This window comes from Neltuma alba, unplaced genomic scaffold (assembly GCF_004799145.2).
Source record: "Neltuma alba isolate B1F8T4 unplaced genomic scaffold, ASM479914v2 tig00003380_pilon, whole genome shotgun sequence".
Taxonomy (NCBI): Eukaryota; Viridiplantae; Streptophyta; class Magnoliopsida; order Fabales; family Fabaceae; genus Neltuma; species Neltuma alba.
This window is the reverse complement of record NW_021633259.1, coordinates 111,733-133,518: the sequence shown is the minus strand read 5'-3', so window position 1 is coordinate 133,518 and position 21,786 is coordinate 111,733. Positions and strand designations below refer to the sequence as shown.

General features: G+C 35.1%; 1 protein-coding gene across 1 annotated transcript; it reads left to right on the top strand.

The window, feature by feature from the left end:
• The first annotated feature begins 16,644 nt into the window (after nucleotides 1-16,644).
• LOC114741381 (uncharacterized) lies at nucleotides 16,645-17,709 on the top strand. The gene has a single exon (XM_028929639.1). The coding sequence runs from the start codon at nucleotides 16,645-16,647 to the stop codon at nucleotides 17,707-17,709; it is 1,065 nt and encodes a 354-aa protein (XP_028785472.1).
• The last annotated feature ends 4,077 nt before the right edge of the window (nucleotides 17,710-21,786 follow it).

Genomic DNA, 21,786 nt, shown 5'->3' with positions numbered 1-21,786 from the left:
TACGATTTTCTTTCATCTATTCTCCATTTCTCCGACATCTTGTCCCCGTCGTCAACCATCATGTAGTAAAATTAGGAAAATAGCAATTTGATGTAATTTAGTTATTAATAGCATGTATCTTCATTAGAAGGAAAGGCAAGACTTTGGAGTAGATCAAGGATTGAAGCCATTAACGTTTCACATTGATTCTTCATCTTCATAAGTCTCTTCCCTATCACCGTCTTTCTTCCGTGCGAGCAGAAAATTGTATATAATTCAACCAGATTCATTGATGCTAGTATCTGAAATGTGTGTGAATACACTCCATTTCTTTTAGCTCCCAAGGTCAAGGGAAAAACAAACGAACTAAACGAGTCACGTGGTGAGTTCATATAGTGTTGGATCAAACAAGTAGTTGTGATTTTCTAGATTCCCCCAAAAGCTTTAGTAAATTGCTTAACCTCGTTAATACCTCGTTCATCTTTGGTGTAAGAGCACTAGATTAGATTCTCTGGGACTTCCTTTCAGAGAAGAACAAGAATCATTGTTCGCTTTCTCAATCCAGCTGCTTTATTGTCTTCACAAGCCTTTCGGGTAGGTACTTAAGAGCTCCATTCTATATGTATGTGTGTGTGTATTTGATTATGGGCTAAATGATGTGAAATCTTATATCTTTGTCTCGCAGTATTTCAGTCTACGATTGTTGACTGTTTGGGATATTTGTACGATGTGTTGGAATATCATTATCCTTTTTTCATGTTTTGAAGTGCGCACTGAACGATGGTGCTGAAATTGGTTCTGTGCTTTGTTTTGAACATGCTTCTGTGCATTCATTTGCTATCAAGTTCAATCTTTATTCTGAAGATGACTCGATTAGTTTTTATTTAGCCTAAAAAGAGCCTGTTGCTATATTTTTTGTTGACAGCGGATGTGCGTTAATAATGGTTGATCCTTCCGTTCCACTTCGCATTCTCACACTACGACAAAAAGCCAAATAAGTAGCATATGTTTTGCAGCGCTTATTTAATGAAATGCCACGGCTCTAATTTTTTTTTTTAAATATTAAGAGAAGAGCTACAAAAAAATAACGGTCTTTTGCAGTGCTTTCTTGATAAAGGGCTACAACTCCTATATATATATATATATATATATATTTTGTTCTTTTAAAAAAATTAAACTGTCGTAATGCTTTCTCAAGGAAGTGGTATGGAATGTGTGATATTTCTTATGCCACGTTCTTAAGGAATTGCTAAAGAAGTGTGTGTGTGGAGGTATATATTTTAAGAATTTATACCTGTTGTGGTGCTTCCTACAACAAGTATTTTTTATTATTTTTTTAAAAAACCCTCACATTCCAATTATATTTCACATTTTCTCTCACTCTTCGCATAGCCTGCCCTTTTCATTTTCTATCACATCCCGCTAATTTTGATCCTGGGAATGTAAATAATAAATTACACAGAGGGTCAAGTAATAAAATAGATTCAGAGGTGAAACAACTTTGAAGTTAAGATTCGACTTTTGTCCGGACTAATATTTTTAAAATTATCAGTCCAGGAAGGGCAAAAGAGAAAAATTTGAAAAAAAATTCAGAAAATTCCTGAAAAATAATAAAAAGATAAATTAGAGGTTTTAAAACCCTATTTGAGGCCCTAGAGGTGGAAATGGCATAAGAATAAATTATTACAAAATTTTATGAAGTTTTTCGGGAAAAACAGTGAAAAATTAGACCGAAACAATTATTTTAAATATGTAGAGGCCTTAATAATTCTGAAAAAAATATGAAAAAATTATTTGAGGATTTATTTAAATTTATAAAATTATTTCTAGGCTCTAGAAATGAAGGGATTAATTTTAGAATATTTATTACTGAAGTCTTATCGATAAAGCCTGATTTCAAAGAAAATTCAAAATAAATAGTTAGAGGTTGAGATAAATTCTAGAAAAATTCAGGACTTTTTATATTAAAATATGATTTTTGATGGGAAGAAATAAACTTTTAGAGGCCCAGAACTATTATTGGAAATTAGAAAGGAATTTTAGCCGATATGGTAAAATCAGGTGGAAAAATGTTTGGAAATGAATAGTGATACTTCTTCCTTCTTTCTCCAGCCCATTGGACTTGATTTTGGGCCAAGAATGAACAAGAATTTCATAGCCCAATTAGTGCACATGGTTATAGAATAAAATAATACAAAACTATCACATGATTTTATCCAAAACATTATCTCTTAAGGGACACTTGGAAGGAAGAGGAGGCCAAATTGAGGTTTATAAATACCCCCTCTCCTACCTTCAGTTTTCAGTTTTTTAGAAACTTAAAGGGGGAGATTTTGCTGCAGAGAATCTGACCTTAGAGAGTGATAAAACCTAATATTTACATGGTTTTCTTAAGTGGTTCCTGATATTTTGCAACACTTTTGCCCTTATAATGCATGCATATTATATCGTTTTGATTATATCGATTCATGCATTGCATTTTGCTGTTTAAGGGTAAAAATGGTCATTTATCTCGTCCAAACTAAAATTGCCTTGATCTTTAATCAGTTTAATCTTTACAAAGCTCTTTGTTGCTGTTTTCAGGCATTTGGAGGAGTATTTAAGACCCAAGATAGAGTATTGACGGAGCCACAAATTCATAAGAGTCAAAATGCAAGACTGGGGTGTTTCTCTATCCCCGGGTTGTGACTTGGACTTCTCAGGTTGCGACCTAGATGCTCTTTAAGTGAAGTTGCGCATTTTGGAGCCAAACCAAGACTGATTGTGCTTCTGTGTTCTCATGTCGCGACATGGCTTCATGAGGTCGCGACGTGAGTTTCTAAGGTTGCGACACAAATTTCTGAAGTCATGACCTGGATGTGTTTAGTGGAGCTGTGCATTTTGGAATAGGTTATTCTATAAGCAGAGTTAAGGGAAGCAGCCATCATGAACAAAAGAGCCTCCATTCTGTAGATTTGCAAGGATAAAAGCCTCTATCATTTTCTCTCAAGTCTCCATTGATCTCATACCTTAAATCTCCATTTTTCCTCACTTCTTCACCATTTTCTGCGATTCTAAACTGATTAAATCACTTCCACCACCTTCTTCTCTATTTTTCCAACCCCTTTTTAGCATTACTCATGGCTGAATATGCTTGGAGCAATTGTGACATGTTTGAAGACATGAAAGGCTAAACCATTGGCCTCTTGGTGATGGAAAACGAAGCTTGAGCTCAAGGACTTAATAGGGGGTTTCTTAGTCTAAGTCTGTGCTTAAACTTGTGTTGAACATTTCTAGATTTAGGAATTTCTACACTTATGTAAGACTTGATTTATGATTTGTAAATCTTGTGTTTTGACTATTGCAATGTAATTGGATTGGATGCTATTTAATGCTGAATTATCTATATAAATATATCAGTTTTGAATCCTTGTGGTCATTTGATTGTCAGTGATATCTGATAATTAATTTGTTTACTTGGTATTCTGTGGTTGTTGATTGGTAATCTGAGGGCATTTGCATCATTTATTCATTTACACTCTAAATGACTCTTAACAATATTTTAAGATGTGTTAATTAACTTTGATTAAAGAGAGTTTTCATTAATTAAAACATTAGACCCAAGTGATTACTTGGGGTTTTTTTCAGACTTAGAGATTTCTAAACTTCCATATCAATTTAAGAGCAAGGATAACTAAACCTTCATCAGCAAGAGTCTATTTCATTACTTTCCCACTTAATCCAAATCATTCCTTCATTTATTTAAAAGACCAAAAAGATCTATTGTTTTACATTTTGTCTATTTTGTACCGCTGTTTTATAATTCAAACCCCTTTTTACTTACCCAAATTAACAATGTTTTTCATAACCAATCTAGACTAGGATTACCAATAAAATCTCCTCGAGAAGAATGACTGGTTACACCCTATACTATATTATCTGGTGCAATCACTTTCTTGACAACCCGAAAGGCGACAATCTGATCCAATTAGAAAGCCAATTTCATGCAGATCATAGCCCAGAAATTTCAAGCAAGAATCAAGGATCAATCAAGGTATGTTCAAGCTTTAATTTGGCTATGATTCTAGCTTGTTTCAAGAGGAATTTAGCGACAAAAATCCTAAGGTATTATTATGCTGTCAAAATTTCAAATTAAAAAGGGATGATTAGGAAATAATAGAAACCATGCTTTAAAGCTTAGAATAGCTTGCTTGGTTGATGTTTGGATTGATTTTTTGAAGAAACTCCAAGTTTCCTATTTAAGGGAGCATTTCAACCACTATGTATTCATGGCGTTAGAAGTTGTTTTAGTTTAATTTGATGATTCCAATGATTTTAGAATGTGTTTTTGTGTGGGAATATGACAAGAAAAAGTGTTTGAAAGCATTAGAGTCAAAAATGGAAATTATAACCCTAAACTATCTTCAATTCGGCCAAGCGCATATGGATAGGAAGGAGTTTGATTTTGATAAGACCAAGTTGATATTTGGATTTTACGTGAAAAATTGTGTAGGAATGACCCAAGAGATTAATTGAAACAAAGATGAAAATTAAAGCCAAAAAGTCAAAGAAAAGAAGGTTATAGAGTTGTGTTGACACATAATGGTATTTCATGTGTTATAGTTGATAATATGGCATGTATTTATGCATGGATTGATAAGCATTGAGCATGAGAATAAGGAGAAACATAAGAAGATCAAAGAGGTCAAAAATCTAGGATAAATGGGGTAACATGGAATTTATAATTTTAATATTAACTTTCTTGGTTGTTACATGATATGATTCTTTGAATATATGTCATATGGTATTTGAAATCATTTGATGGTAATGTGGCTGATTTGTTTATATGGTATGCCTTAGCATAGTGCATTAATTTATTGACTTGGAATGATTTGATATGGTTTTTCTATAGCAAAGAGGTGGAGAAATGTTTTATGGAATTGAGTTTAATATATCTTGCATGTTTAACATTATTGTTGTAATTTATTTGCAGCTGAGGTTTTTATGAAATCCCATTCCTCTTTATATTCAAATAACACCAATAGGACAAGCAAGTGGTATGGCTAGGCGCAAGGAAGTGTTGCCACCATGAAGAAGAATGTTATGAATTTTATTTGGAATTATATTGAATTCTATGCACAAGTTTTGTAATATTTATGGATATGTGCTTGGATGACTTTAAGAGCTGTAAATCACTTTAAATGACTTATTATATGATGGGATATGTTGCTGATACATGCTGAAATGGCTATGGTTTATTTTGGGTAAGTTTTGCATGCAAAGGATAAAAGTTGACCTAAATAAGGTTAAGGTTTGACCAAGTGAGATTTTGAGCAAATGGAGTTTGGATATGAAACTTAACATTTTAATAGATCATATTTTTATCTTTAAAATGAATGGTATTTCATGAAATTTGAAATTTTGTACAAAAAGTTATGCCCTTCCAAATTTGGGCATAAAGAAAAATTAGAAAAACGACAAAATGAACAATACATCTTGGTGTTGAAATTGCGCACACATGAGCTGAGTTCTTACCCTGAATGTATTTTTTTTCCTTAAAGAGCTCATTGCAAGCTTCAGTTAGGACTTGGAAACGTATCATTTTTGTTTTTCTAGAATTAGTTATGATTTCTTAAAATTCAGAGAAATTAAGGTTACAATGAATAGTAACCCAAGAAAAAGAAATTTAAAAATTCAAATTTCTCCAACCTAATGACTTGAAAAATGGTTCCAAATGCTCCTACTTGATGTAAAATTGGATAATAAAGTGAGATGTGACATTTTTCGTCTCTCTTTTCTTCTTTTTGACACTTCTCTTCTCCTATCCATTCAAAATCAATTATCATCTTGTCTTTAAAACGTGGTCATGAGAAGCAAGCAAGGAAGAGATCTACAACTATGCTTCTCTTCTCTCATTTATGAGATCTCCAACAAAGCAAGTTAGTAAAAGTCTCCAACTTCGCTTCTTTTGCATTTTATGGGACTCAGAAGGTAGCTTTTACCCTTAACTTTTAGATCTGACATAACTTCTTAGGTTTTTTTTTTTTAAAAGATCTTTTGAAGTTTGGATATTAGGCATATATAATTCAAGTATAGTATGTTTTTATCCATAATTTTATATTTATGTCATTTCTTTATTTTTCTTTAATTATGTATGCTACTTTAGTTAGTTTTTTATCTACATTTTGGCTGTACTTAAAATGTTAATAAGAGTATGCAACCAATAAGTTGTATATGATTTAATTTAATATTAACAGTTGTAACCATGTTGTTAGTTGTTATTTATTGTACAATTGAAATAAATTGATTTCACTGAGATTGTTGTAATTATATAATGGAGAGACAAGTTTGTGTATTTATAGTAAGTTAATTATCATACATGTTTGAATTTTACTAGTGATAATAAAAATTTGTAAGTGAAATGATTGTAAATTTAGTTATAAGATATTATAAACCGTAAAAATATTTTTTTTTTTAAAAAAAAACATGTTTCGTAGTACTTTCTCGAGAAAGCGAGATAGCGCTACAGCATGTAATTTTTTTTTTTTAAAAAATAGACATCTTAAAGAAGCGTTACGAAATGTCTGATATACACATGCTATAGCACTTTCTCAAGAATGTCTATCTTTTTGTAGCGCTTTCTCTAAGAAACATTATAAAATATAATTAATTTTTTTAAAAAACTATATATATGTTGTAGCGCTTTTCAAAGCGCTATACTTTGGTCTTCAAGTCTTTTGTAGTAGATGCATGTGTAGCATTTTGAAAACTCTCAAATTAAAGAAAAAAAAAGTGCTACAACTTATTTTTTTTTCGTAGTAGTGTCATTTTGTGATTTGTTTTGAGAAATCAAGCATGGTTTCTAGCAGAAGATGTATTTGAATTTTTGTCTGTTATAATCATTAATGGTACATAGATTAAATGGTTTTTGATTTTGGAGTTAGTTGGCCCCTTCTTCCCATGCTACGTTGGGTACAATTGATTTCAAGTTCATGATAAGTATTAGATCGATTGTGTTTCTATTCTAGACATGGTTGTGCAGTTTTAACTTGATTTTGGCTTTGCCTCTGGAACTATATATGTGTCCTTTTTGAGCTGTCTTTCGGTTATCTATGTGCTTCTAAAATTAATATTATTTTCATAGGATGTTTTTTCTTCTTCTTCTTTTTTGTTGCTTCTGTTGTTTTCTTTTTTAAAAAAATTTGGTTAATATCAAGGAGAGGCATCATACCTAAAAAATTTATGTTTCTACTCCAGACATGATTGTGCAATTTTAACTCGTTTTTGGCTTTGCTTCCGTGACTATATGTGTGTCATTTTAAGCTATCTATGGGTTATATATGTGCCTCTGAAATTAACATTTTCTTCATAGGATGTCTCAATTCTTCTTCTTCTTCGTTGTTGTTTTTTATTTAAAAAATTTGTTTAATGTCAAGGAAAGGCATTATACCTAAACTTTTTTGTGAATTTCTGAAGATTTAAAAAAGTGTTAAAAGAACATTTTGTTCTTAAATATTGGATAAACAGGATCAAACTTCTGATTAAATTCAACTTTAGCTTGTAAATTTCATCTACTAGTCCTTTGTATAATTTTTGGAAATGTTCACAATATTGTTCTCCTAATTTTATTACCCCTCTATTTTATGGAAGTGGAAAGTCATTTGTCCATATGAATTTGGGTTTGTTTGGGTAGCTTGTGAATGGGATTGTTTCCTTTGGTGAAATTTTGTTGTTCCTCTCCTTATGCATTTTGTTTATATGCTCATATGTTTTTATCTTATAGTGCACTTAAGGGCACTTGCTTCATTGATTAAGGAGTTGGATGAAGTGCTAAAGAAGGTGCCTCTCACAACATAGAGGCACTAAAGGTACTTGTTTGACAATACCTTTGATGTCTTTTTTTTTAGTGGAAAAGAGCATTATTATTGCAAATAATTACAAAAAGGTCTCAAATAGAAAGAAGGAAAAATAACTCAAAAATTACATAGTAATTCGCTCATAAAAAATCAGCAGCCCTTATAGTATGATTAGTTAAAGAAAACCTTGTTAACAAGTCTTTGTAGCTAGATTTCTTTTTAGTTGAAGAGTCTTCTGCTGCGTTTTAGAGCTTCCAGCAAGGAAGTCCATACATTACGCACCAAGTCAAATTGCTCTTACTCGTGCACAAGTTCTTCAGTAACCAATCTTTGAAGGGCATACTCAAGAATTACAAGAGATGGTTTGTAGGTATTACAAGACCTAGTAGAATTGAGCCTAATGATATTTTCTCAATACACGATCCAAGTCTTCGACAATGTCTCCATAAAAGTTACATTGGTTGTTTTGAGTTATGTGCCTTCAGCAATATTCAACATTAGCTAGGAATTTATTGCTTAGGACTAACCAAAGGAAAGATCTTACTCTTTGTATTCCTGGCCATTTCTAAGCTAAATTCGAAGTTGGATTTTTATCATTCTATTCATTCTCCATTACGAGTTCATAAACTGAACTAAGAGTGAACTTGTGCTTGTGAGTTAATCACCAAATTGGCTGAACTAAGAGTGAACTCATGCCTGTGAGTTAATCTCCGATAGTTGCCATTTTTTTTCCTTTCATTGGGCTTGAGGGATTAAGTTTTGAGATTTGGTTTAGAATATTCAGAAGAAGGTGTTAAAATTTTTTTACCAATTCCATCACTTATAATAGTTACACAGTCAAGTAGTTTCCTCTGTTGTTCAGCTTCTCATATGGGTCCGCAAGCTAAAAGGCATATAGGACCAAGATCTATCACACGGTGATCCTTCTAAAATTTGATTTGTTCTCCATTGCCTATTTCCCACTGAATTCGTAGGTTCATCCAATTGGCCATATGTGAAAACTAGCTTATAGAGGTATAACCCGAAATGTCAAAATGATTGCCCTTAACTGATACTCACAGCAAACGATAAAGTAATAGGAAATTTCCTATTTGAAACAAACCTAGTACATTAGATTATCACATAATAAGCTATTAAAGACTAAATAGGTGTCCTAATCATGCCTCCTTGGTCATCAAATTCTTCAGCACCTGCACCTCATGATATGGTGGGTCAAACAAAACACTTGTTGCATCATTGTATGAAATCTTAAATTGATAATTGGAAAAAAAATATAAATGTCCATCATAAACAATCAGTGATAACTACATCTGGTGTAGTAAGACATATTAAAGACGATGAGATGAACCTGTGTCTAATGGAAAAATACTAACAACATATTAGATAACAACGAACATATTCAATGTAAAAACCCTTTACCTTAAAACATTATAAATTCGTCGTAAAATCACTACTATGGTAGTTTGTAAAAACCCTTTATCTCAAAACATTATAAATTCGTCGTAAATCACTACTATGGTAGAAAAGAAAGCTGTTACAACAAACTACTATAGTAGAAAGAAATTGCGCAATTTTTGAAATTAACATTCAAACTCGAGTCAAATCCAAACTCTGTTGCATACAACTAGAAATCATTCATTAACATCCACTGGGCCTTCGAGCCTCTGGCTCGGGTAACAAAAAACATCAACATCAGCCCATCCAAATGGTTTCCAACAAAACAAAACAAAGTTTCATGATAAAGCCCAATTTTTATATATTTTATCCCACATTAATTTAGGATTTAAATGATAATTTTGAGCTTAAATGAACTTTTTATGCATTATTGAATTAATTGGTTGATTTTTGGATTTTGCATAAAAATTGAGATTTTGGATTAAAAATATAAATATTTTGTGATTTCCTATTTTTGACTTGGAATTAATTTTTCTATTTCTTTGGAAGCAAGTCTCATATTTTTAGAAAGATTATTTTTAGAAAGTTTTGTACTTTCTTGCCTAATTTTTGTGCATATCTAATATTTAATTTTTGATTATATTTGGATATAATCTACATTAATGGATGCACTTAAATTCTTGTAGATCAAGAAAGGGCACATAGGAAATCCAATGGTGCAAGATTATTTCTTGGAATCTAAGCACAATCCAATGGCTAATATCAAGTGGGTCAATTAGTTACTAATAGGCTTGACCTTTGGATCCACAAAAATTTCCTTTTCCCTCATTATATTATTTTCCTTATTTTTGGAGAAGGGTTCACGCCAAATCATACCTTTTTATTCTCCATTGATTCACGCACGGATACCATTCATTGAACGTCAATTCTCTCCTTTCAACATTATCCCATATTTACCATATACCTCACGTCATTCACCCACCAACTTCAATCACCTCTATCTCCATTCATACACGCACAATTCCTCACCATCACCTTCAATTAATTCATGGCTATGGCATCTAATAACCTTGGAGGAGGAGATAATACCATGGAAGCTTAAGCTTACAGGGAGGCAACTTGGGAGGAGCATGAAGGAGACTTGAGCCTTGGGCTAGCACTTGAAGACCACAAGGGAGTGATGTTCCATTCATCTTTTTAATTCAAGGACTTGAAATTATTTAGTTTTAAATGATTTTAAGTTGTATTTTTGTTGAGACAATTTAGTTCTAGATTGTCAATTTTATTCTTGGATTGAATTGATACTTAGATCTTATTTGTGCCGAGACACTTGTTGGAATATATGTTTAGAACCTTTGCATTGTTAATTGAATTTATAATTGAGTTTTCATTATGAGTTTAATTATCAATGTGGTTTGAATTGCAAAATTTGGGTTCTTTTGCCTCTTAATTGTTTAATTAAGTTGGTTAATTGTCTAATTGTTTAATTGGATAATTTCAAACATAATTTCTAGAATTAATTGGGTTATTTTTCATTGGTTTTAATAAGCCTAATTAACCAACCTTATACTGTTACGAGTTCTCTAATAGTTTAAGGGCTTTTGAAATTGAGGGTTCCCTTTGTTTCAAGTAGGTAATTAAGTTTATTAATTCCACTCTCTTATCACTTCCCTTTGGTCTAATTAACTGATTAAGGTTATGAAGGTTAAATCCATACAAATCCTAAGTTGTCCCCTTTACCTTACCTGAAGAGAACTTCTTAATTTTCTTTGCTTTCTGATTAATTTTCTTTATTCATTATTTTTATTTTCCTTCAAAAAAAACCCCCTAAAAATTACATTGCATTTATTTAGTTTAATTTGATTTTCATATAGATTTTAGGACATTTGCATTTTCCATTTAGAATTAGAATTTTGCATTTTAGTTTAGGTCCAATTTATTGCATTTTTTTATCACCTAAATTTTTACCTAAAGAAACCCATAAATTGCTCCTTGAAAGTAATGACCTAGGTCGATCCTAAACTACAAATTAATTGGGACCTAGTTTAATTGAGTGCTTTAACGACAGAGGTATCATCATTTCGCAAGACACTAGAAATGGCCTCCGGCCAACCCAAAATAAGGAGATAACATTCCCTCCAGTTTACACTAAGGCCGGGCAATCAAAATATTTCAAAAGGGATCCTAAATGTGGCAATATATACTAACCATACATATACAAGGACTAGAGGCCTAAAGCTAACCAAGCTCAAGCCTCTGCGTCTCTTCCCGATGGCACACGCCAAGAATCTTCACCCGAAAACATTATAAACCACAGGGTGAGACAAACGTCCTAGTAACCAACCTTTCCAATTCAAGGTACTACTAAATAGGTGCTCGTGAGATGTCAAGTAGGGCAGTTCACAAGTAATATGATAAATGATAGCCACAACAAATCATACAAGTGCAATGATGCAATCCATCAACCATATCCCTCACTTTGGGGATTTTCAAGAGCCGAACCCGGCCTATCCCTCACTATGGGGGACGTAAGGAGCCAAAAGGCCTATCCCTCACTATGGGGGACGTAAAGAGCCAACCATCATGCATTAATGAAGGCCTTACAACGTGGTAGTAACAATCAAAACTCTCACCAATTCCCAATTCATGCATTATGCTCAAACCGTAATCAAAGAGTAAATAATCATTTCACAATTAACTTCTTTCAGTGGCCTATCCTTCACAAGTTCCAAATTCATTCAATATCAATTGAAACCCCACAAGATGGTTTTCCTTTTCAATATACAACATACAATCTGAACACAATTTGTTACACTGAGCACAAAACATAAATCCACTCACAATACCACAAAAGCATGTACAAAGGATTGGAAAGTGGTTACCTCTCGCCTGAGTAAGGAATAACAAACCAACAATACGGCCCCGTGCACCAACAATGCTCACAACCGGTCTACACAAGCACACAACCATCATGTATTAGCTTTCAACTAATAATGTGGCCAAAACAACATTTGGAGACACAAAATTCCTAACTTCAACTAAACTCTACCTAACTCAAAAGGGTATAACCACCAAGGCAACACTCCAAGGTCATAAAAATCCATTAAAACCTTAATTCCTTTCCAAACATCAATTAAAATTCATAACCTCAAGGACCCACTACAGGAATCCAACACCCAAACATCCCATTTGAACAATAGAAGTCTTAACAACATTCTAAACCGATTAAACATCTAATTTAACCCTCCTTAACATAACCCAAATCACAAAACTCAAAATCAATCTCCACATTATCATCCTCAATCACAAACCTCCCATTTCCATAAACCCTAACTTCAAAAACTCAAAGTTCTTCAAATCCAAGAGAACTACACCAATTAAATACTTAAACTAACCCAAAGCAATCAATTAAACTCAAAATAATCGGTCAAAAACCTCAATTCCATAACAACCTAGAAAACTCTAGGGTTTCACCATAAATCCTCAGAAATTCTAAGAAAGAAAGTAGATTAGAGGTTAAAATCACTTACTTGAGATAATGGATCCTTAGAAACACCTTTCCCTAGCCACAACACCGAAACCCTAGCAGAGCTTCTCTCTCTTGCTTCAGATTTTCTAATTTTCGCAGAACCAGACCCCTCCCGCGACTATATAATTTTCGCACAACCAGAACCCACAACTTCGCTGCGGTGAACTAATCCTGAGAGGGATTACTCGCCTAAAAACCTGACTTCGCCGTGGTGAAAGCTTCCCGAGAGGAAAGTCTCGCTCGCCCAGAAAACTTTCGCCGCGACATACCCCTAACTTCGCTGCGGCGAGACCTTCCCGAGAGGGAAACCTCGCTCACCTGAACAACTTTGCCACAGCGTCACTCTGATTTCACCGCAGCCAAACCTTCCTGAAAAGACACTCCTCCCTGGAACTCCCGATTCGTCGCGATGAAGTCTGAGAGGGGTCTGTTCACATATTCCTCCAACATACCTTAATTCCAACCAAACACCAAGATCAACATTAAATCACTAATCTATCCTCAAAATCAACCAAAAAGAGGCTATTAAAACCCCTGATAAAACTCAGGATGTTACATTCAACTTTGATTCAAGGGACTTATAATGCTTCTTTACCTCCTCCACCCACCTCCTACATAGTAGACACTTCACTTGGTCTTTAACCCTATTTAGAACATGGGAAATCACTTTGAGATGGTTGTTACAGAACAAAAAACCAAACTAACATGTATAGATGCACCATGTATAACTCTTCTTATATGTCTCAAGTGTGATGACAAGCTCCTTCTCATAGAATCCCATATACTTCATCACATGAATCGAAGAAGCATATTTGATAAAGCCACATACATTTATATGATAACATCATAACATCAAAAGAAAACTCATCATAACATTAAAAGAAAACTAAGCCTTCAAAATGTAGGTGAAAATGAAGTAAATGCTAAGCTTACCTATAAAGCCATCATATTCAATCATACTCGATGATATATCCCATATAGGCTTCACATTTAATAGATATCTTAGTAGTGCTCTCTATGACTCAAATATTAAAGAACAATGTTCAAACTTCAAGTGATAGCACTCATGTATGCTAAACCACCAAGTCAAAGCCTCAACAATTGTCCAACTAAAAAGCTCTATTGTTTCTGACGTCTTCAATGTCCCAAGCATACAAGTACCCTGATTAAAATGAAGAAGAAAAGAACAAATTAAGTAGAACCACAACTAATAATCTCAACTATATAAACAATGCAAAAGATCACCTTGTTATTGAAAAGGATAAAATCAATGGACTTAACTCCATCGGAGCATCATATGGACCTACCATACTAACATCCACCATACTAACAGTTTCCCATGTCAATAGATGATCTACTTGCATATGGATCCACTTGTTCGTTACCCCAAGACCAAGATCAACAAATTTAACACTGCTCTATTAGTTGGAACATTGTATCAGAATCTGAGTCCTAAGCCACCCTTGCAAAATACACATGAGACGAGATATATCTAGTAGATGAGGAAACGAAACTTCATCTAATACATAAGGTGACTACTGCATGTAAAACTTGAAATGAAAAGTTCCTTCAACTTTAAATATGAATGGAAGTGGAAAGGATAATAACACTACACATGCAACCAATACATACATTAATCCGTTACCAATATGCGACAAGTTATGAGGCCTTTATGTAGGTGTGTGAACCGCGAACCTACATATAGAAGCATACAGCTTTACAAAATTTCTACTATTGGCTCCGTATGAGCTTTCTATCATTAATGCCACATTAATTTGAATTGGTCGGTTTGTGAGCAGTGTTTTTAGTATGTAACCATTTGTAAGCTGTCAATGCAATAAGCTTTAGAGATAGTTTATTGATAGTTTATTAATTCATAAGATGAAATAGAAAGCTAAAAAATCTAGCCTTAGAAGCTTAGACCAATCTAAGATGCTTAAGAATAAGGTAAATATATATTATCACTTAAAAAGACATATTCCCTTGTCTATTATTGCTTGAGGTTTTCTATTCTAAAAAATTAACCTAGCATTTTATTGGGATTTTTTTTTGTAGGAAGGAAAGGAAGGAAAGGGGAATGGAAAAGGTAAGGCTGTTTGATTCAGAAAAATAGAGGGGAGGGAGAATCCTTTCTCATCCCTCCCAAATTGTTTTTTTTTTTTAAAGGGAGAGAAATTTTCTCTTAAAATCCTGATAAAATTGCCTATAGCTTTCTTTTTTTATCCCAATATTGCTCTTTTAACTTGTAAACAGTAAACCCTTCTTTTTTTTCTTTCCCTTTTGGGTATGGGTTCACATGCCAATGTTAAGTGAATCACTGAGCAGGGCATGCTCATACCCTAAACGGCAACATTTGGGGGATGAGACCCTTTTTTTTAAAATAATTTTTATTTTTATTTTGTTTTATTCAGGTTAAATTATATTTAGTCTCCTGAAATTTTTTTTCCAACAATACTCAATATCCTAAATTAATTAATTTTTACTATATTTAACATTCTAAAAGATTTTTATGGTAGGAACCAGTATTTTAAGCGAATTAATATTTAGTGCATTTAGTAATTTGAAGTGTTTTTCCAATAGCACCCAGTATCATAAATTAATTATCTTTTAGTGCATTCAGCATCAAAAAGTATTTTTTAGTAATGCCCAGTATATGAAATTAATTAATTTTTATTTTTCAGTAATTCCTAGTATTCCAAATTAATTTATTTTTGTTGCATCAAGCATTTTGGAATATTGTTCCTATAATATCCAATATTATAAATTAATTTTTCTGTATCAAACATCTTAAAGTATTTTTAGTAACATTTACTAACTGAAAAAAAAGCTCTGAATATAGCAAAAATTAATTAATTTGGGATATTGAGTGTTACTGAAAAATATTTTAAAATGTCAAATGTAAGTTAACTCAAATAAATAAAAATAAAATAAAATTTATGAAAAAAATATAAAAAGGAAGAGGAGTTGGTATCTAGGGGTGGTACTACGGGTCAACCAGCAACTTGCAGAATGGTGGATTATAGTTATACAATGTGGGTTGAGAAGGAATTGTGTAATGGCAGACTAGTTTTTAGTTAACCCTAACTTGTTATGGTGGATTGACAGGTTGCCAGGCCAACCCCCCTTTTTTTTTAAATTAATTTTTTTCATTTTTAAATACTTTTTTCTTATACGATATAAATAAATTATAATGAAATTTTTTATTTTTTTAAGGGTTAATATAATTTTTGGTCATTCAAATTTACTTTTATTTTGGTTTTCGTCTCTCAAATTTTAAATCATAGGTTTTGCTCTTTAAAGGGGTAAAACGATTTAAGTTTTTATTGGATTATAGGGACCAATATTATAAATGAAAAGAAACTTGAGGGACTAAAACTTATGATTTGAAATTTGAGGGACCAAAATAAAATAAAAATAAACTTAAGGGACCAAAGTTTGTTTTATTCCTTTTTTCAAATACTTGATTGAAAACGCTAAATAAATGATATACATTTATAATTTTAAATTTTTTAGACAGAATATAAAATATAACAATATAATTATAATAATTAATAAAATTTAAAAAATAATAAATAAATAAATACAAGTTGCCGATTAAAAAGTTATGTGGGTTAAAATGTTTGCTAGCAGGAAAAAAAAAGTTCTAAAAAAGTTGGGGGTGTTCGAAAGTAGAGAGAGAAAGTAGAGAGAGAAGCTCTCTCTTGGAAATAGTACGTGACTTTCGAACCGCCTCTAGGGCGGTTCCCAGTGAGAGAGCGGCCTCCGTTGCCCACTGCAACGGAGGAAAAGAGCAACACTATGTAGGACAAAGAGAGAGGTGTGAAAGCAGACAAACCGTATTGAATATTCAACATGGAGAAGTCCCTTAACATGGAGCTTGTGGGGAAAACTGAATGAACTCTAAGAATGGAGGAAAACCAGATCACCATGAAAGTGAAATTACGTGACAAGCAAGAGTTAGCCTCAAGCATGGACATCATTGAGGAGATTGTCCATGAGGCTTGCGACAAAAATCTCAATGATATACAATGGCAACTTTTCAATGATGATCAAGTAGAGGAAATGGATAATGATGGTGAAGACAAAGTTACTAATAACTCCCCGCCATCCCTTCGTATAGAGATGTGCAGCGACATTCAACAGCCGATTGGAAAAACTACTCCCATATTTAAAGATAAGTTAATGGGTGGAGCTGGAACCGTCATAATGGACTCTAATAACCTTTCTGACGAACTGAATATTGAGTATAAAGATGTAATAGTGAACATGGATGGCCTCATACCAACCATCAATTTCTCTGAACGAGTTAAGAGCTACATGCTCCAAAGTATGAGACTTGCAATTGTAGTCAAACTACTGGAGTGCTATATACGACAAGATATTCTCTACAGCAAGATCGCAAGCCTCTGGAGACCCACTAGAAATTTCAAACTGACTGGACTTGACGACGGTTGTTACATGGTCAAGTTTGACAATGAATGGGATTATCAGAATGCTATGCTGGGTGGACCATGGGTGGTCCTTGGCCACTACCTCACGGTGCATCCATGGGAACCAACGTTTCCCCCCCTTAACCTTGAAAAAAAGCAGGTTTATGGCTGGGTGAGATTGCCAGGACTACCATATCATTATTACCACAAGAGCATGCTTCAAGCTATTGGGGAACTCATTGGGACTGTACTGAGAATAGATTACAACACTAAAGGAGTGGATAAGGCGAGGTTTGCCTGGCTAGCAGTGAAGATTGACTTAACCAAGCCACTCGTTTCGATGATTAGACTAGACGGAGCAACACAATTCGTAGAATATGAAGGCTTGCCTACCATCTGCTACCACTACGGGAAGTACGGACACCTAGAAGCATCCTGCCCAGCCAAGTCGCAACAGATGAAAACACGGGAACCAACAGCCGAAGCACATGTCGGAATTCCGACTAGCACCACCCCACGGTCATCTGTGATAGAAAGTTAGGTGCGTGAAATAAAAGAGCGTGAAGGCAAAAAGTATGGAGAATGGATGAAGGTGTAACCTTGGGGAAAGCGTGGTAGCAGAAATAGTAAGATAGCCCCCGAAAGCAGCATCAATCCTAATGACACTAGTGGCAGCAGATTTGATCCTTTAGCTACTGTAGAGGACCCAAAGTTTCACCGTAATGGCAACCCCCTCCCTGCTATAGTCAAAGAAAAGCCTGTACCACCTCCTGCTTTCTCAAAAAGTACCACATGACAAGAGTGGACAATCAAGTTAGCGGGCAACCACACAAAAAAAACCGCTAAGAGCATAGGCTCTAGGACGAACTCAACACCTAAAACCCCAGTTGTCACTGTCTTTGACTCTCCGGCTCATAAAGAAATGCACGTCCCAACATCCCTAGACCCAACCAAACACTCGGTAATCTCCTTGTCTGACATGAGAACAACGACGCAACCAATAGGGGAAATGGCAGAGAAACTGCTGGGCCGAGGCACTCAAAGGCCCAAGGTCCAACAAATGCAGGTAAGGAATTTTTTTTACCAAAACCACCAGATAAGAGCCCATCCAAGAATGGTTTTAAAATCCAACAAACAGTTAAAGTGAAGCACCTAAAGCCCAAGTCCAAAGAGGAAGTTGGGTCTCTGTCTGAGGAACTTACCAAGGCCCTAGTTGACGCTTTAGGAGCCACTATTCCCTTTGAAGATGAATCAGCTTTTGTGGAAGCAATGGATAATGGCTTGGAAGAAGACACGCAGTCAGAACACTCCGATATGGAGCATTAACTCACTTTTTCTCATTATGGATAAAGCATTCCTTGTATGGAATTGCCAAGGGGCAGCCTCAAGCAAATTTCATGCAGTACTCAAATCATTACTGCAAGGATATAGACCAGACATTATTGTTCTTGTTGAACCACATATATTGGTACCAAGATGGACCGAGTGATCAGGAAAATTGGTTACACCAACTCTCATAGAGTAGAAGCAACTGGCTTTTCTGGGGGTATTTGGGTCTTTTGGTCTGACCGAACTAATATTTCAGTACTCATGAACCATAAGCAATTCATCCACATGGCAGTGGTTAATAAGGATAAGCGAAGTAAAACACTCTTCATTGCCATTTACTGGAGTCCTAATCCTATGAGCGAGAAAGAATGTGGATTGATCTTCTTAAACTCCCTATTGGTGCACATGAAGCTTGGCTTTTGGTGGGTGATTTCAATGCCACACTCAATGCTGATGAGAAAAAAGGAGGAGTATACGCTTAAGGGAGGGATGCAAAGCTTTCAGGACTTTCACTCAAAGGGCTGGTTTAATGGATCTAGGATTTACAGGGCCAAAATATACTTAGAAAAGAGCGAGTCTTATGGTTCGTTTATATAGAGCTCTGTGTAACAACAACTGGCTCCAAGCCCAGCCCAATATCTCAGTCATGCACTTGCCAAGAATTCAGAGTGACCACTGACCTATTCTAATAAAAGGTGAAAAGAATCTAGGCCACCCAACCAATCCCTTTCGTTATTTGGCTTGCTGGAATCTGCACCCAGGATTCAATGATCTTGTGCGACAACACTGGACTCTGGATAAAGATCTAAATGTTAATTTAGAAACGTTTACTGAAGCTGCGAAAAAATGGAATAAGGAAGTCTTTGGGTCAATTAGGGCAAACAAGGAAAAACTACGCGAGCAGCTACTAGAGATCCAGAAAGCAATAAAGAGGCATCCCTTCTCAATTCACTTGTTAGATACGGAAAAAATGCTGATTGTTGAATATGAAGATATGTGCCTTCAAGAAGAAGTGCTTTGGATGCAAAAATCAAGAAGCCAATGGCTCACCGATGGGGATCGTAATACTAAATACTTCCATACCAAAGCACTGATACAACGGCGGCATAACAGGTTTCAATGCTAAAAAATCAAGAAGGAATAATGGGAGGCTGACCAGCAGAAACTTGGTCAAATGGCTTTAGGCTACTTTTAACAACTTTACTCTATTGATCCAAATCAGTGTGCCCCGTGCCTCACCAAAGGTATGTTTCCTCCGGTCTCTGACTTATTAATTAATCTAATTGGTTGTCCTGTTACTAAGGTAGAGACCAAAAGAGCGTTATTTGACATGCACCCACTCAAAGCACCTGGGATTGATGGACTCCATGCTTTATTCTTTCAATCTCATTGGGACATAGTTGGTGACTCAATCTTCAAAGAAATATGGGCTATATTTGAGGGTGGAGATATAGAACCACATCTAAATCGTATACTCATCTGCCTCATACTGAAGGTAGAGCAACCCGAAACCTTGAAGGAATTCAGGCCGATCAGCTTATGCACAACAATTTACAAGCTGATTACCAAGATCATTGCCAACAGATTGAAGCCGGCAATGGACCATCTTACCCTCCCGTACCAAGCAAGCTTTATTCAAGGGAGGAACATTATAGATAACATCATCATTGCTCAAGAAGCTATACACTCCATGAGGAGGAAAACAGGCAAGAAAGGGTGGACGGCGATTCAAGTAGATCTAGAGAAGGCTTTTGACAGATTACGTTAGGATTTCATAGAAGAGACTTTACATGATGCCAAGATACCAGTGAACATCATTAAGGTGATTATGAATTGTGTGAAAGGACCGGCTATGCAAGTGCTTTGGAACGGGACACCTACTAACCCCTTCACTACCCAAAAGGGGATCTGACAAGGTGATCCACTTTCCCCTTACATATTCGTCTTATGCATGGAACGTCTCTCATAGATCATTAAGGTAGCAGTGGTACAGAAAAAATGGCAACCTATCTAAATGGGGAAGAATAGGCCCCTATTGTTGCACTTATTCTTTGCCGATGATTTAGTTTTATTCAGCACCACTGAACACCACCAGATAGATCTCATCCACCAATTCTAGAGGAATTTTGTGCTGCATCTAGACATTTAGTAAGCAAAGTCAAAACACAGATATATTTCTCCAAAATGTTTCTACATCTGAGGCAAATGCAATTTGCAATAGACTTGGATTCCAAAAAACGGAACAGCTTGGAAAATATTTAGGTGTGCCACTTTTGCATGGTAGAGTCACAAAGGAAACTTACCGGTATATAGAGGAGAGGATGCGCAAGAAACTCTCAGGATGGAAAGCTAACTTGCTCTCTCTAGCAGGCCGCATCACCTTAACCCAGTCAGCTCTCTCTATAATTCCCCTTTACGCTATGCAAACAACGAGAATACCTCTCTCGGCATGTAGCAGGATGCAAGCCATGATTAGACACTTCATTTGGGGAACAATAGAGCAACATAAAAGTGTGTCCTTACTAAAGTGGAATGACATGTGTCAACTAAAGCAAAAAGGAGGATGTGGTCTACATGACATGAAGAGTCAAAATTCGGCCTTTTTAATGAAACTCCTCTTTGCTATGGTTAACAAGCTTGATCTCTTATGGGTTCAAATCCTCCCTGGAAAATATAAATGAGGGGGCAACCCAGATGATAAACTCCGCACTAATAATAGCTCCTACTTATGGAGAAACTTGAGAGCTGTCTGGGAGGAAGTAAAGCTAGGTATCAAATGAAATGTAGGGGATGGTGAACGTGTACGCTTCTGGACTGACCATTGGGTGGGCGATCTTGGCCCACTCCGCCAATTGGCTTATATACCCTTTTCAGATGAGGAACTCCAGCTTCCACTATGGCATTTTGTAACAGGCAATGGTGATTGGAGAATTGATGAATTTCATGAACTACTACCTGGTTTTTTGATAGATAAGATAGCAACGAGCCCCATGCCTCAAACATCTATAGGAGATCACCAAAAAAAGGAACTTGGAGGTTCACTGCAAATGGTGACTTTACAGTTAGTTCAGCTTATAAAATGCTTCGATCTGATGAAGAGAACAATGAGGATGTGAAATGGAAGCTGGTCTGGCAATGGCCTGGAGCTTAGAGAGTCAGAACTTTCTTATGGTTGACAATAAACAACAAACTCCTTATGAATAGTGAAAGGAGGAGACGTCATATGACTGAGCACGACACGTGCGGAATTTGTGGAAGGGCAAGAGAAGACCTGGATCACGTGTTACGA